Consider the following 17,617-nt stretch of genomic DNA (forward strand, 5'->3'; position numbering starts at 1 on the left):
CACGAACCCGTGTCCCCTGCATCGGCAGGCGGACTCTCAACCACTGCGCCACCAGGGAAGCCCTGTGTGTGTGTTTTTAAGTATAGCTGATTTACAATATTAAGTGTACAGCATAGTGATTCAATATTTTTATAGATTATACTCCATTAAACGTTATTACAGGGACTTCCCTGGTGGTCCAGTGGTTAAGACTCCACGTTCCCACCGCAGGGGACTCAGGTTCGATCCCTGGTCAGGGAACTAAGATCCCACATGCTGCGCGGCACAGCCAAAAGAAAAGTTATTACAAAATAATAGCTCTAATTACCCGTGCTGTACAATATGTCTTCATATACATAGTAGTTTGTGTCTCTGCCTTTCTGTTTTGGTGTCTTTTGCTGTGCAGAAGCTTGTAGTTTGATGTAGTCCCATTTGTTTATTTTTGCTTTTGTCTCCCTTGACTTTGCAGTCAGATCCACAAAAACGTTGACGTCAAGGTTATTGCCTGTGTTTTCTTCTAGGATTCTTATGGTTTCAGGTCTTACATTCAAGTCACTAATCCATTTTGAGTCAGTTTTTGTCTATGGTGTAAGATAGTGGTCTAGTTTCATTCTTTTGCATGTTGTGGCTGTCCAGTTATCCCAACACCATTTATTGACAAAACTGTCCTTTCTCCATTGTATGTTATTGGCTCCTTTGTCGTAAATTAATTGTCCATATATGTGTAGGAAAAAGAAAGACATTCAAATTGGAAAGTAAGAAGTAAAACTCATTGTTTGCAGGTGACGTGGTACTATACATAGAAAACGCTAAAGACTCCATTAAAAACTGTTAGAACTAATAAATGAATTCAGTAAAGTTTCAGGATGCAAAATCAATATACAGAAATCTGTAGTGTCTTTACACTAATAAACTATCATAAAGAAAATTTAAGAAAATCCCATTTACAATCACATTAAAAAAAAAACAAAACTTATTCAGCCAAGGAGGTGAAAGACCTGTACACTGAAAGCTGTAAGATGTTGATCAGCAAACTTGAAGAAGATGCAAATAAATGGAAAGATATTCCATACTCATGGATTGGAAGAATTAATATTGTTAAAATGTCCATACTACCCAAAGCAATCTACAGATTCAGTGCAATCCCTATCGAAATTCCAGTGGCAATTTTCACAGAATTAGAACAAATAGTTATAAAATTTATACAGAACCACAAAAGATCCTAAATTGCAAAGCAATCTTGAGAAAGACAAAGCTGGAGGTATCATTCTCCCTGATGTCAAAGTATACTACAAAGCTATAATTATCAAAACAATATAGTATTGGTATAAAAAGACACAGAGATCAGTGGAACAGAGTTGAGAACCCAGAAATAAACCCATTCAGATTAAATTCTCTCTGTTGCAGCTGTATTGGAGTTCTGAGCCCATCTGCTTTGTCATTGCATTTACATGAGCAGTGTTCTCCATCCTACTCTCCACAGTGCCAAGTTTGAAATCACAGGGGTTGAGATGCCCACTATTGAATGGCTCTATGAGTAAGTGACTAAACTTGTCCAAACCTCAGTTTAGGAGATATTTTACCCATTTCACAGGATTAAAATTACAGAAGAATTGAGAATTTTTTTTGGAAACTCAACAGTGATACATAAACGATAATTATTTTAATTAACTTCACTGTGGGGGTGTCTGTGAAGTCAGGCAAGTCTTATACGTTGTTGTCCTCTCAGTAAATGTTTGATAACAGAAAGCTGTTGTTTATGTTCTGTACCAGCGCTTAACAGCCTCGCAAAGAGTAGAGTTTCAGTCATTTGCTGAATTAAAGTAGGGAGCTGGTAGAGGAGAGAGGTGTGATTTTTATACTGAGGAAAGTACTTGAAGGCAAAGTCTGAGTCTCTAGCCTCAATGTTCAAGGATTTAGGATAGACAGGAAAGGTAGTTGATATTGGGTGATGGATGGTGGTAGGAGAGACATTCCTGAAGTAGGGGAGGACCCCTGGCAGAGTTTTGCCTGAGGGCTAGAAATCAAGCTGCTTTGGATGGTGAAGGGTTAATAGCTTTCCAAGCCTGACCTTATTTGCATATTACTAAATTCTACCCTTCACAGTCATTCTAAACACCCACGGATTTGTGTATTCATATCTGCCTACACGTTTCTATTATCTTTTTATATATTTTTTCTATTTTTAAAACCACTTCAGCACACCTGTGTCATACTACTTGCACCACAATTTTACATGACTGGATACAAAGAGATACAAAATGAAATAGCACAAGCAGCAGGTTAGGCAAGGCTGTTTATAATTCCACAGTTCAGTAACATTGTCTGCATAAAGGGCCACGGATGATCTTGGGTATTTGCAAATGCAAAGAGCTTTCCAAGGAGAAAGAATAACATTTTGAGTTCTGAGCAAAGGTGCACTGTACGTGCAAAATGGAACATAGCTGTCACCAGGCAGAGAACAGTATTAGGAATCTTACTTATGGGGCGACCTTAACCTAAAATGATCTTATACCTGACAGGGAATGCAAGGGAATGAGGTGAGGAGATAAGCCCACGATCAGCCAAGGAAGGGCTCTCTTTTCCCTTGTTAAGTTCTGCATTTTAACTTCAGGAAAGTGAAGGGTGTTTGGACAGATCCCATTGACTGCTGCTCAACAAGGATCCCCTCTTCGGTTGCTGGATTTCTAACAGGGTGGCAATGTGTGTGGCCTCCAGGGAGGAACTGATCCGAGCGAGTCCTGGCGACCCTGGTATTCTCCGCTAGGTACATGAATACACTGGTTCCCAGCTTCTCAGTTCTGGCCACTGAGATGTAAGAGAGTCTGCTGGGTTCCTCTGAGAATTATTTTATTTCATAATAAAAAGAGACGAAGAGGGTCCCTCCCTCCCTCCCTGCTTGGATGAGTACTTGATGTTTAGTGAAGCAGGAGCCATTCTGTGTTCAAGAAGGAGAGGCCAGGAGAATCTGAAAGGCAACAGCCCAGGCCCCTGTCACTGAACTGCTCAAGGACCCCTGGAACCTAATTGTTTCAAGGTGGTTCTGTAAATAGTAACTCTCTTTATGGTGACTTTTCCCCAGTCAGGAAAGGCGGTTCCGGGCTTCAAGTCTTTCCAGTCAAACTGAAGTTGAACAGAAGGGGACTGCCTTGTGCTGAACCAAAGGATAGTACAGATGTAATAAAGCCCTTCAGCTCAGGACATTCCCTGGAACGCTTTCTCCTGAGAGCTGACTGCTCTCAAAACATAGGTATTGGGATAATGGTTACACACGTGACTTCCGTCTTCTCCAGTTCACACAGTGAAGACACCATTCAGAAAGTCTGTCAGTGTACTAACATTTATTAAAGACCTCGTGAGCCCCAGCTGCCACTATGTGCTGGGCACTAAAGACACAAGCTAGAGGCCCTGCCTTTTGGGAGAGAGACGTGAAATAAATATTCCACCAGAAAGTAATGACAGTTGGGATCAGTGCTGCCTTAAGGGTGCCCTGAGCGTGAGTACCTGGGATGCAGGGGTGGGGATGGCAGCAGTGACCAGAGGAGGCTCCCCCGAGCGAGGGGCAAGGAAACCAGTCACCCTCTTCCTGGTCTGCCTCGGGGTTCTTCAAGTGAGAAGCAAAGAGAGCAGGAGGGATGGAGAGGACGAGATACCAAGAAACGGAGGCAGAAGAAATGATGGAACTTGGTGATGAATCCACGCGGAAGCGAGAGGGGTTAGAGCCAAGGCCTCTCAGTGGCCGGAACCGAGAGCTGGGCGCGAGTGTTCAGGGATCTGGCCCACAGGCCGCTGGCTTGGGCTACCGGGTGGATGGACGCACATGCGCACACTCATCAGTGTGGTCGACTGCAGAAGCGGACCTCTTCTCCTACCCCTCTCTGCATCCCAGCCCTTTCAAATGTGGCTCTGCAGCTCTCTCCACCAAGAAGTGGAGTGCACTTCCCGCCCCGGGAGTGTGGGCTGGCACCACGACTTGCTTTGGCCAAGAGAAGGCAGCAGGCGTGATGGGTTCCTCCCGGAGCCTAGGTCTCGGGAGGCCCGCTAACACTTCCACTCACACTCTTGGAACTCTGCCCAGCCACCATGATCCTGGCCCGCCTTCTGGGTGAGGAGAAACAGTGGCTCAGCCACTGCCCCTCCCACCACCGCAGCCGGCAGCCGGCCAGCTGCCTGAGGACACCAAGCTGGAGCCACCAGCCAGCCCCCACCCCCATCGCCCCTAGCCCGCTGCCACCAGCTCTCTACGGATGCATGGAAGAATGAAGGCCTGCGGCCAACACCAGCTGAGCCGGGCCTGGATTAGGATAGCCACTGCACTGACCTGCAGACTGGCGGGCAACGTGAGGGATTGCGGTTTCAAGGCAGTAAGTTTCGTGCAGTTTGTCAGGCAGCAAAAGCTAACTGATACGACCAAGATGGAGAAAGGGGTGATGAGGTGGGGCTGTCTAGGAGGCCACTGGGCCTGTGAGGCTGGAGCACAGGAGGCAGAAGCCTGAAGGTCTAGCCTGCAAGGACGGGATCCCAAGCCTTTTTCGCCTTTTTGCCACTGGGGCTCCCGGAACCCAAGCCTGGCCGGATTATTGCCGTTGTGTCCTCTTCCTCCCACTTCCACGCCCACCCTACACTCCGCTTTACACTTAGAAAAAGTACTTGAATGATGAAGCCAAGGCGTGACTCAAGTCCTAGGACGGTGTTTGATGGGGCATTAGTCCGGAGCCAGAGCTCTCAATTAGCTTGTTGAGTGCTCGCCAATGAGTCAGCTCAGCCAGCACCAGCAGCCAGGGGCTGGGTTCGGAGGCTGAGCTGTTGACAGTGGCTGTCCCCAAGGGGCCTTCACAAATCTGGAGCAAGGTCACAGTGTCTGCAACTCCCTTATACTGATACTAAGTCAGGGCTCTTTATCCTAATAATGTCACCCTCAGCACCCTTCAAAAATAAAAAGGGCAACATTCGCCAGGAATTTATCCTTCCCATTGCTGCGGAAACGTCCGACCGATTGCATTTTTCCTTTCTTTCGTCCCCCAGCTCATAATTCTGATCTCTCTCATAATTCCGGTCTCGCCTCTGCAGGATGGAGGGGGCCGCCAGGGCTACGCAGGCACAGCAGAGGCCGGATCTCCAGGGCCCGGAGGCCGGAGCAGCGTAGGCCCCCGGCAGAGCGCGTCAAGCGGGTGCGTGCGCCGCGGTGACGGTGCCCTGGGCTCTCCGGCTCCGCCCCCTCCGCGCCGCTGCTGGAAGGGGCGGGAAGAGGAGGAGCCGGAGGCGGCCGCGGGGCCCCCAGCGCGCCCAGCCCTTTAAAAGCCGCCGGCCGGGCTCGCCGCACCGGCGGCCGAGGTCCCCGCGCACCGGAGTCCCCGCGCTCGACCGCGCGCTTCATGCGGCCGCCTACCATGTCCGGACACTTTCTGCTCGCGCCCATCCCCGAGTCCTCCTCCGACTACCTCCTGCCCAAGGACATCAAACTGGCCGTGCTGGGCGCCGGCCGCGTGGGCAAGAGCGGTGAGCGCCCCGGGGAAAGCGGGGGCTCCCGGCGGAGGGGAGGGCGCAGGGGGGCCCGGACGTTTCCAGGCCGCTGCCGGCCTTCCCCCGCCAGCCTGCTTTCCCGCCGCTTCCCCGGACCTTGCACTCCTGAGCCTTCACCGGCGGGCACCTGTTGGAGAACGGGTGCCGGTGCGGCGCGTAGCGCACCCCCGGCCGCACCCGCCCCAAAACCCGCGGAGGCCGCGGCCGCACCCTTGCCCCTGCGGAGCCTGGGGATGCAGGCAGCATCCGCGGTACTGCGGCCCGTCACGCCCCCATTTCCCCGAGACGGTCCCGGTTTGACCGTCTCGTCCTAGTCCTTCAGCTGATTTTCCTTTCCTTTTCAGCAATGATTGTGCGCTTCCTGACCAAGAGATTCATTGGCGATTATGAGCCGAACACAGGTTAGGTTCGTTTCGTTCTGTTGAGGCTGCATGCTCTGATTTTCTTTTTCCTGAGGAGAGTGTGAGAATTTAAAACTCAAGTCTCCTTCATTCTCCAGGCAAGTTGTACTCGCGGCTCGTGTGCGTGGAGGGAGACCAGCTCTCCCTGCAGATCCAGGACACTCCCGGGGGCATCCAGGTAAGGACTGCCAAGAGCAGGCGGCTCCTCCGCTTCCAGACGCCCGAGCCAGGTGTCTGGGCACGCCTGTTACGCGCTCAGATGGAGGGGTGTGCCGTACCCAGGTGAGGCCAGTCGTTGGGGTGTTAGAAACCGTCCACGATGGGAGGCGGGGAGAGTGGATTGTTATAGAGGCCGCCTTCTGCTGTCTGCCACCTCGGAAAGGGGAAGAGATGCTTAGCTTCTCTTCGCAGCCCTGGCCGGGGCATCACTGGTTACACGGGTCTAACCACTTCTGTCAGGAGCAGCTCAGCCTTGGGACCCGGAACAAAACTATGGGGGTGGGATTCTGGAGAGGGTCTTCTCCCCTAGCAAGGTCTGCTGAAGCGCTCCTGTTTCTCGCTGTTCCTCTCAGTAATTCCAATCAGATAACCCCATGGCAAGGCGTCAGGAATGCAACTTGATTAACAAGTTACTAATTGCTCTCCCTTCTAGGGAGGAAAGGTCTTGTGGAAGAACCGAAAGAAGGAATTTGTTTCTGTAACATTCTCAAGAAGGACATGCTAAAAATATTTTTATGGGTTGGGGAATTGATATTTATCTTGGCTTATTTTCAAAGTTCTGTTTATTCTGAGTTAGTTCCCTAAAAATTGCGCCATCCTGAGTTGAAGTTCTCATTGAAGTCATCACAGACTGGTTCATCACAGGCTACCTGCCAAGCAAGGGGGTTAAAAGTAATGTGTTGGTAACAGCTAATAAAATGACCCAGGAAGGGAGCTTGCCTGAGAATTGGCTCTTGCCATATCAAAAGCTTCCTTCTGCAGAAGCTGGGTAGAATCTGAAACTATATTTAGTGATTTCTGGTTCAAACGTTTTTTTCAAGGGTGGCTTTGATGTTCTTTCCAGTTTCTCCCACCGAGAGCTTCCTTGATCCGGGCTCGCTTTGCTCTTTTCAGGTCCAAGACAGCCTCAGCCCGGCAGTCGACTCCCTGTCCAAGTGCGTGCAGTGGGCAGAGGGCTTCCTGCTGGTCTATTCCATCACGGACTATGACAGCTACCTGTCCATCCGCCCCCTGTACCAGCACATCCGGAAGGTCCACCCCGACTCTAAAGCCCCCGTCATCATCGTGGGCAACAAGGGGGACCTTCTGCACGCCCGACAGGTGCAGACCCGTGACGGCATCCAACTGGCCAACGAGCTGGGCAGCCTGTTCCTGGAAATTTCCACCAGTGAAAACTACGAAGATGTCTGTGATGTGTTTCAGCATCTGTGCAAAGAAGTGAGCAAGCTGCACAGCCTCGGTGGGGAGAGGAGAAGAGTCTCCATCATCCCCCGGCCACGTTCTCCCAACATGCAGGACCTGAAGAGGCGCTTCAAGCAAGCTCTTTCCTCCAAGGCCAAGGCCCCCTCCACCCTGGGGTAGACCCATCTGCACTGGATGGACTCGTCCCCTTTTTATCACGCATTCATGCAGCTGAGAAGACTGGGGGGTCACCCTTTTTAATCACACATTCAGAGTTTATTTTTATACAAACTATTAGTTTTCAAGTGTATGTTTATTTCTGAAAATTCAAACGGTGATTGCCTAGAAGTTGGATAGAGTTTTTTTTTAATAAAACATTTTTTTAAAACTGTAACTGCTAGCCACTTTTCCATTAAAGGCAAATGGCAACATTGCTCCTTGTTTTTAAATGTCTTTTTATAGAAATCATACTTGCACCAGAGCCCAGAACTGCTCCAGGCTTACCCCCAGTCTGAACTCTGATTGGTGGCTCCTGCGGGGAGGGGTTGATGCAGAGGGAATCTGGTGTGGGAGAAAGGACAGTCTGTGGAGGAGGAAAGGGATTTGAGTAACTGCAGGATGTCTTTAATTAGGGCACTTTGCCCCGGGCATGAAACTGACACCATGTGATTTTCAGCGGAAGGGGTTCATTGTGCACAGATGCTAAAAAATTATGACATGAATAACATTATTATTTATTGGTGTAAATGGAAGTTTATCCTCTCCACCAGTATTAAAAAAACAACCCTCCTTCCAGCATTCCCGTTGTCAGTAAGTTCACCCTCCCTGGAGTTGCCCGAAAATTCTCCATCCCTGTCTCCTTTACCCTAACCAATGGCGCACCCGGTCTGTCAATTCTCTCTCCTGTTTTTCTCTAAAGCATCACTTTGCCTTAATCCAGGCTTTTACAGCTCTTGCCTGGATGGGCAAGCAAGAGTGTGGGCGAGGCTCTGGTTTCTTGGCTCTAAATCTTTCGTCACACCAGGACAACCTTACTAAAACCAACCCTGATCATCTTATTTCCATGACTGAAAAAACTCAGCTAGTTTCCCCTTATCTGCCGGATAAAATATAAATGAGGTATGGAATCAAGATTATTTGCCACCTCTCCACACTCATCATCCCCTCCTTCCAAAACAAACGCGCGCGCATGCGCACACACAGCGGAAATCCATTCCAACAGAACGCTCTGACTTTCTCACTCTTCACCAGGTACTTTCATGCCTCCCTGCCTCGGCACGAACTACTCCCTTGAATATTTTGTCCCATTCTCCACCTAAAAGATCTTTCAAGTCCCGAGTCACATGCTACATTCAACTCCTGGGCTGCCTTCTCTGAGTCTTCCTCTATTCCTGTAGCGTTTGTGTTATAACCCAACCTTTTCATTTGTCACCCCCATTGGAAGGAGCACTGCTTGAGGGCAGTCGCTGCATTTTATGACTTTGTATTCCAAGCTTCTAGCCCAGTGCTTGCACATAGGCTGGTAGGTTTTCAGTAAATATTTGATGAATAAGTGAGTGACTACATTGTTTTTGGTGCCAAGGACAACCGTGGCAGATTACAATGAAACAACTTGCCACTTCTGCAGAACGAGGACAGGAGGTGTTCTCAGTAGTTGAAGGTTCTTTATTAGCGGTGACAGGAAATGACACATGCAGCTTCTGGCCACTGCAGACCATTACCCTTGACTGTGTCCAGACCTGTGATGGAAACACCACCCTTCCCTATAGTTGGGAGGTGTCTAGGCAAAATGCCATAAAGGATTAATAATGTTAGAACAGTCACATCTAAAGGTGTATCCAAATAAGAAAACAAGTATATTTTGGATTCCATTATCTTTTGTTGTTTTTTGGGGGGGATCGTTTTGGATTCCATTGTGTTTTAAAACGTGCCTAATTCTCCTTGTTCTTTGCATATTCTCAGCACAAGAGGAGTTCTTCCCATCATCAGCCATTCCTGCTTCCTACCACCCATCTTAACACTGAGGCGTGGACATGAGAGTAACTGGCCCTCCTAACTGCTGCCACGCCCAGAGCGTGCCCAGGTGGCACCGGTGCCGGGGTTCTTCTGCCCTCAAGGAGCTGAGATCAAACATCCCATGAGGAAAAGGTCAATCATAATGTAACAGCTACAGAACAGCACAGGAGACGCCCCAAGGCAGCCTATGATTCTGTTCCACGTGAGCGAGCTTGGGGACGGGAAGGGCCCTTGTGCTTGCCAGGATCCAGCCCAGTGAGGTCCAGTGGGGCCAAAGGATGAGTCATAGGGCAGTGCCAGAGGGAGTAGCAGCCTCAGGGGCTCGGGCAGAAAGTGGTTCTCCCGTCCTCAGCATCACAAAAAACTGACTTCCAGGGCCACAGAGCTTCTTCTCTTCTCTGGTCCCCAGATCCGGCCCTGCACAGCACCTGGCCTCTGTGTCTCATGGGGACCTCAGTGTCTCTCCTGATGGCAGCGGAGTCTCTTGAGGGTCAGGTGCCTGGAGAATGCCTGTAACGGTCCTGAGATAGCAGCGCTGGACATAGAAGAGGGGAGGCTGGAGCTATCAGGAGACAGTTATGGGGGGAACGTTGTCAGATTTCTGTGTCGGGAGGTGGATCTGAGGATTTGGGCTTGACTGGGCCCCGAGGAAGCCCTTAGAGAGGAAGCTGGGCCCTGAGCCAGCTTCTTCCCTCCAGAACCGGGAGGACAGAGCCTTCAGAGCCCTGGGTGTCATTATATTGCTGAGGGGGGCAGAACTCCTGAAACATTAGGCAGAACATTGAAACCGTAGGTGGCTGTGGACAGGACAGTCTATGCATTTTCATTTGGTAGGTTTGCCTTACCGCCAAGGTGTCATCATCAGTGTGAGGGTCACCTCCATCCTCACAAGGGGGGGAGGAGCTACAGCATCCTTGGTCTCTCTTCACCACCACCCCACCCCCGGCCATCCTCACTCTGTCTTGAAATTCCTGAGTCTCTCTCCATTGGCACCACCCATTCTCCTTCCGGTCAGGGCTCGGCTTTAAGTCTGCCCTCCAACTGCAGAATGATTTAATTCATGTGCCTATCAGTGAGGTTCTAGAAGAATGGACGGGATCCAAATGGCTCAACTGTACATGCTGCAGTCATGCTGTACTTCCCATGCGACCTATGAAAAGCAAACTTGAATGATGGAAAAATAAATCAATTAGAACAGAAGGAAATAAATTTGTTTTGCTCATGTTGAGGTGAAGGGAAGTTCTGAAGTTTATTAATATCCATTTAAAGAAATGGATTAAAATAAGTAGCGTGGAAGGTGGCAGTGAACAAAAGAGCAAATAGGAAAGACCAGATGACTGTTTAGTCATGAATGTGGGGCTGGAGTAGCTTTTTTCCCTTGTATGTGTTGCAACTTTAACTTCTCATTATGCAAAGTTACCAATTCAAATTTACAGTGGGAAGATACTTTGTGTGATTAATAATTTATTCTTACCATTTGATCTGTCTCCAAAAGGAGGGATATTTTGAAAGACTTTGTTAAAATTCGTCTCAAGCTGCTTTGACACTCAATGAGAAAGATGTGATATAGGGGAAAAAAATCCCCAAACAATTATCTTCCAAACACCATTACGTTAGCCAGAGCTCAAGGAGGAGTGAACTGATGTGAGTGATGATTGGGTTGTGATAGCAGACATCTCAGCATAGAGTAGAAATTTGCTGAACCCGGATGAAACATAGTCATCCCTCATGTTTGGATGCCCTCGGGTGCCTCCGTCCCAGTAGAAAATTAACTTTGTTAGGGCCAGACGTGTCCTCCTCCAATTCAGCTCCATAGCATCTGTGAGACTCTCCCATACATGACAGCATCCCCCAAAAGATATTCTGGGCGCCCTCTGTCAAACTGTCAAAGGTGGCTCTTTTCCTCTTGGTGAATTGGAAAGAGAATGTTCTCCAGACCATGGCTACTTGAGCAAAATAGGTATCATCCCTTTTTTAAAAAAATTATTTTATTGAAGTATAGTTGATTTACAATGTTGTGTTAATTTCTGCTGTCCAGCAAAGTGATTCAGTTATACATATACATACATTCTTTTCTGTATTATTTTTTTTTTTTTTTTTTTTTTTTTTTTTTTTGTGGTACGCGGGCCTCTCACTGTTGCGGCCTCTCCCGTTGCGGAACACAGGCTCTGGACGCACAGGCTCAGCGGCCATGGCTCACGGGCCCAGCCGCTCCATGGCATGTGGGATCTTCCCGGACTGGGCACGAACCCATCTCCGCTGCATCGGCAGGCGGACTCTCAACCACTGCGCCACCAGGGAAGCCCTGTATTCTTTTCCATTATGGTTTATCACAAGATATTGAATATAGTTCCCTGTGCTCTAGAGTACGACCTTGTTGTTTATCCATTCTCTACATAATAGTTTGCATCTGCTAACCCCAAACTCCCAAGTATCCTCACTTTCGATTTCCCTCATCTCTTTGTGAAGAGCACCTCTGCAGTGACTCCCATGATTTCAAATTACCTGCAGGTTATTGAGAACCTGCTTCAGGCAAGACCCTGTGCTGAAGGGTGTGGTGTCTGGATGACATTCCTTCTCTGGGAACTCAATCCAGCAAGAGGTCTGGGGGCCGCCTTGTGGGTGGGACTCTGGGCGTCTGCGAAGTGAAATAAGACGCTGACCCAGACGTGACGGTGTTGACGAAGTTAGTGGAGAGTGCAGATCGCAGGGCTGAGCAGGAGAAGAGGCAAACACCCCAGAGACCGGGAGGAAGTGGCCTTCCTTCCTTTGCAGATTGTAAAGCATGATTTCCTCTGAGCATCGTTTTATGTTCGTGAGGACCAATGCGTTACACTTGTAAAACACTTACTGCCATTTCTTACCAGCATTCTCTATTTCAATCAGAAGAACAGGGACTTTCCTGGCGGTCCAGTGTTTAAGAGTCTGCACTTCCACGGCAGGGGACACGGGTTCGATCCCTGGTTGGGGAACTAGTATCCTGTATGCCTGGCTGTGTGGCCAAAAAAAAAAGAAAGGAAGAACACTGTTAACAGCAAGCCTTACTTATATAAACAGATTTTGCCTGGAAACACTCACGTGGTTTTGTTGGGTTTTTTTTTTTTAATTAATTTATTTGTTTTTGGCTGCGTTGGGTCTTCGTTGCTATGCACGGGCTTTCTCTAGTTGCGGCGAGCGGGGGCTACTCTTCGTTGCGGTGTTCACTGGCAGGAGCTCCTGAATGAGGGAAGGCTCACGTGATAGTAAAGGCTGGGAAGTTCCAAGATCTGCCGTCAGCAGGTTGGAGACCCGGGAGAGCTGATGGTGTGACTCTGGTCTGAAAACTGCTGTCTCAACGTCCAAGAGCAAGTATACCAGCTTGAGCCCAAGAGGCAGGAAAAGATGGGTGTCCCCGCTCGAGGCAGTGCGGCCTCTTACTCAAGGAAGGGTCAGCCTTTCTAGTCTGTTCAGGCCTTCGACTGATTGGATGAGACCCACCCACATTAGGGAGGGCAATCTACTTTACTCAGTTTACTGAATCACATGTGAATCTCACGTAGAAACACCCTCCCAGACACATCCAGAATAATGTTTGGATACCCCAGGGCCCAGGCAAGTTGACACATACACTTAACCATAACGTACAGTAAGTCTTAGGTGCACTTGCTTGTTTAATCCCCCCAGTGATTCTATGAAGTAGCTCATTATTATCATCACCATTCGACAGATGAGGATAATGAAGCTCAGAGAGGTTCGTTAACTTTCTTACAGCCTCTCAGCGGGCAAAGTGGCACAGCTGAGAGTTAAGTCCAAGTCTTTCTGATTTGAAAAACACTGTAGTGTCTTGCTTCCCATGCCAATCATCCCACTGCGTGCGCCCTCTGGAAGCTGCTACCATTCTCCTAATGAAGCATCTGATTGCATGGCGTATCCAACCAGGCTTTCATTTACAAGCAATAGAAAAGACTCTGGCTGATTTAGTTAAAAAAAAGTGGGGGGAGGTTTATTAAAAGGCTTTTGAGTTAACTCAGTCACTGGGTGAGCTGACTGGTGAGCTGACAGCACCAGCTGCGGCTGCACAGCTACAAGGGAGGCCAAGAAAGTAGATAGCTGGCATTTTCAGCATCTGCAGTGGTAGGTGGTCCCTGCCTCCTACCCAGACCTGTAAGGCGAAGGCTCACTCCAGGCTTTGGAAGGGGGTTCTCACACCGAGCAGTGGCAAAGGCCACTACATACCTTGAATGATGATTGAGCGATGCAGAGGGGCTTCCACCTTCAAAGGTAAGCGAGACAATAGCAAAGGCAGGCCATGGCAAATCCTGGGGCTCCTTAAATACGAAACCCTAAGAATCAATACATATCTGACATGGGGGAAACTGGGGCTCTAAGACAGTCAGTAAACACCCAAATTCTGTTAGTAAAGACAGTGTTATGGGTTGAATGTGTTCCTTCAAAAAATATGTCAGGGACCTCCCTGGTGGTCCAGTGGTTAAGACTCCACGCTTCCTCTGCAGTGGGCGCGGGTTTGATCCCTGGTCAGGGAACTAAGATCCCGCATGACACGCAGCACGGCCAAACAAAAAAAAAAAAAAAGAAAAGAAAAAAGATGTATTGGTATCCTGAGCCCCAGAACCTCAGAATGTGACCTTATTTGGAAACAGGGTCTTTACCGAGATAATCGAGTTAAGATGAGGTCACTAGGGCACGCCCTAATCCAGTACAACTGTGTCCTTACAGAAAGGGGAAATCTGGACCCGGAAGGACATGCACAGCAGGAAGGCGATGTGAAGAGAGGAGAAAGCCATGAGAAGAAGGCAGAGATTGGGGTGATGGGCCCCCAAGCCAAGGAACTCCAGATGCTGGAGAGAGGTCTGGAACAGATTCCTCCCTAGAATCTTCAGAGGCTGTTTGGCCCAGCCATCAATTTGATCTCACAGTCTACCCTCCAGAACAGGGAGATAACCCATTTCTGTTGTGTAAGCCCCCTGGTTGTAGTGAGTTAGTAAATAGCTGAGCCCACATTCAAGCTGACTCTCTCTGCACCCAGAGCTGGGGCCCTACCCCCTACACACCTTGCTGCCAGGCATGGCAGAGCAGAAGGAACTATGACACTGTATTCCATTCTTTTTTTTATATATAAATTTATTTATTTTTGGCCGTGTTGGGTCTTCGTTGCTGCGCGCAGCCTTTCTCTAGTTGCAGTGAGCGGGGGCTACTCTTCATTGTGGTGCACGGGCTTCTCATTGCGGCGGCTTCTCTTGTTGCCGGTCATGAGCTCTAGGCACGTGGGCTTCAGTAGTTGTGGCACATGGGCTCAGTCGTTGTGGCTCGCAGGCTCTAGAGCACAGGTTCAATAGTTGTGGCGCATGGGCTTAGTTGCTCCGCGGTATGTGGGATCTTCCTGGACCAGGGCTCGAACTCATGTCCCCTGTGTTGACAGGTGGATTCTTAACTACTGTGCCACCAGGGAAGTGCTTGTATTCAATTCTTGAATTAGGATATGGGTTTAGCAGACGTGAAAGCCTCGAATGACAGCTGTCAAAGCCCATCCTTACTGAACACGGAATGTCTCTGATGAGAAAAGCTGCCCTCAAAGATAGAATGGCCTTGGACACAAAGAGATACCTGTGCCATTGTCCAAAGAGAAGGCTGTGTGTTCCTACCTGATGAGCCTGCTACTGTAGCATCTTTATCAAATCACACGAGCACACAGATGATGCCCCAAGTGGTCCACGCCCCCCAGCCGAGGAGACTTAGTCAATCAATGGCTCATTCACGAGGCTCTCTGTGGAAAGCGCTGTCATTGACGTGGGGAATGATTGTCTTAATCCCTGCTTTCTCTTGCACGTGTCTGTACTGATGCTGTGACATCTCCTCCAGTGCAACCAGATCACCTCCAAAGAGACCGCCTGCCTGCTAGTGAGACCCCCTAGCTGACCACACAGGGCACGTTGTGGAAGAGGGGGGCGTGTGAGCTTGTGAGAGCCAGTCACCGGGGGTGGAGTGTTGGAGGAGGTCGCCAAGAAGATGTGACCTCTGGTTTGCCCCGACGGCTGGACTCGGGCAGCTTGAGGACCTTCACCCTGTCCCCTGTCCTCAGAATGAATGTGCCCTCAGCTTGCCTTCCCCGCCCCCCAGGAGCTGCCCCAGGATCCAGCCTTGAGACAGTGACGTGCTGTTGAGACCATCTGGACTGTGTATGTGACTGAGCCCAGTTAAGGCCTCTGGATAAACTTTTAAGATTCCAGAGGGTGGGGTGGAGACCGACGCATCCTGCAGCCGCCCAAGACAAGCCATGTAAGTCAGTCCCCTTGCTTACTGAACTTGCTGTCTGCCAATCTGCGGCGGTCTGCCTCTTCTGATCTCACCTGGGAAGCTCCGAGGAGGTTTGGGAACCAACAGTGCGGAGGTATCTCATCGTGATCTTGACAAGGGTCTAGTTAGTATCCAGTCATGTTCTTTTTTTTTTAATTTATTTTTATTCACACATGTAATACAAAAAGATGTTCTCATTACAAAACTTCAACCAGTACAGATATAACTAAAGTTCCTCTTGATCACTGTTCCCAATCCCAGGCTCTTCTCAGAGTGTGGTAGATGGCATTCCAGACCTGTTTATGGAGTTTCATTTCCCCTTTTCTCACCCAGTTACTGTCTTCTTCAGGAAAAGGAAGTATTAGATTTATCTAAGTTATAACAGTGGAATTTTTAGAGTCAAAAACCTTATTTATTTATTTTTATCATTTCTTTTTTTTTTTGCGTTAAGCTGGGCCTCTCACTGTTGTGGCCTCTCCCGTTGCGGAGCACAGGCTCCAGACGCGCAGGCACAACGGCCATGGCTCACGGGCCCAGCCGCTCCGCGGCATGTGGGATCTTCCCAGACCGGGGCACGAACCTGTGTCCCCTGCATCGGCAGGCGGACTCCCAACCACTGCGCCACCGGGGAAGCCCTTTTAATTAATTTTTATTGGAGTATAGTTGCTTTACAATTGTGTTAGTTTCTACTGTACAGCAAAGTGAATCAGCTCTGCGTATACATATATCCCCTCTTTGTTTGGATTTCCTTCCCATTTAGGTCACCACAGAGTACCGGGTAGACTCCAGTCATGTTCTTTATGGCATGTTTTCCCTCTGGCAGAAGATCCAGTCACATAATGCTATTCAACTATCATGTCTTGTCTGTCTCCTTTAATCCAGCTCTAATATTTTTGGATTCTTCCATCCAAAGCCCAGCATTTATTGGCAAAGGAACTTTTAGAAAATAATATACTTCAAGTAGCATTTCAAATTCTCAACGCAACCTACCTGAACAGCTTCGCTGGATCTTTCTGAGGAGGTGATGCCTCATCATTACTTTGGCACAAAACAGAGCACTCTTGTTTTTCAATTTCATGCTCCCGAAGGTAAAAAAAAAATGAACACTTCACCAGGTTCCCTTTACTGTTTCTTGGGTGCACTGAAAACACTGAGTCCCATGAACAAGCAAGAAGGAGGCGCCTGACTGACAATTTTAGACAGAAAGGCCCTGGTCGCTTGAATGGTCCGGCTGCATTGAACAGTTAGAACCACATCGGTCCTCACAACTCCCCATGCAGGGGACAGTTCGGCAGCCATAGACCCCTTTCTTCATCGTCCCCATCCCCGGTGCACTTTAGGAAGCCAACGTGCTCACTTGGGATTCTGTTTTGGGAGCACTTAGGGGTGGGATGCGGGGGCTTTCGCCATAGACACTCGCTTGGGTCTCAGAGGCCCATCACGGGCCCCAGGGTCAGCTTCTCTTGGCTCCCAGACATCCCAGCTTTGGGAAGAAGTATCTGTGTGAGTAATACTACTCATCCCGTGAATGGTTCACAAGTAAAGTCATTCAAGTGGTTACAGATTTAGATGCTCAAAAATAAGCAGTCACGTTACTTTCTCACAATGACTTGCAAATCTGAACACCCACTAGAATGATGGTAAGGATCCAGGGCTACAGAAGATTCCAAGTGGAGGAACACTTGTGCTCACTCTCGTCAAAGCAGCCTGTCAACGTCACTGTTTCCTCCCTCCCTCCATCCTTTCCCGGAAGGAAGGATGCTCTGCCTTCCTCCAGTCCTTCTGCGTCCTCCTTGATCTCTTGCAGGCTGACTTCAAGCCTGTTGAAGGTGAGGGGCAGGTGGCGAGGTGGGGTCCTCCCCCGTCAGGCATGGTCGAGTCTTACCTACCTATCTAGACTGGCAGCCCGAGTTTCCCGGACACGATCCTCTCTCGATTCCTAGAAGACCTTATCTACTCATCGACCCTAAACACGGTCGGTCTGTCCTGTTTCCTGGCCCGCA

The 17,617-nt window shown here is 49.0% G+C and overlaps 1 protein-coding gene across 1 annotated transcript; it reads left to right on the plus strand.

The window, feature by feature from the left end:
- Positions 1–5,347: 5,347 nt before the first annotated feature.
- RASL11A (RAS like family 11 member A) lies at positions 5,348–7,652 on the plus strand. Its single transcript, XM_082859358.1, has 4 exons — positions 5,348–5,478; positions 5,847–5,903; positions 6,002–6,081; positions 7,017–7,652. Exons 1-4 carry the CDS (start codon positions 5,355–5,357, stop codon positions 7,482–7,484), a joined length of 729 nt encoding a protein of 242 aa, XP_082715484.1. The 5' UTR covers positions 5,348–5,354; the 3' UTR covers positions 7,485–7,652.
- The last annotated feature ends 9,965 nt before the right edge of the window (positions 7,653–17,617 follow it).

This window comes from Leucopleurus acutus, assembly GCF_964270905.1.
Source record: "Leucopleurus acutus genome assembly, chromosome: 18".
NCBI lineage: Eukaryota > Metazoa > Chordata > Mammalia > Artiodactyla > Delphinidae > Leucopleurus > Leucopleurus acutus.

Coding starts and splice junctions, on each gene's coding strand:
- RASL11A (XM_082859358.1), top strand. CDS start 5,355: ATGCGGCCGCCTACCATGTCCGGACACTTTCTGCTCGCGCCCATCCCC. Junction 5,479..5,846: donor CGGCCGCGTGGGCAAGAGCG/GTGAGCGCCCCG, acceptor TTTCCTTTTCAG/CAATGATTGTGCGCTTCCTG. Junction 6,082..7,016: donor ACACTCCCGGGGGCATCCAG/GTAAGGACTGCC, acceptor TGCTCTTTTCAG/GTCCAAGACAGCCTCAGCCC.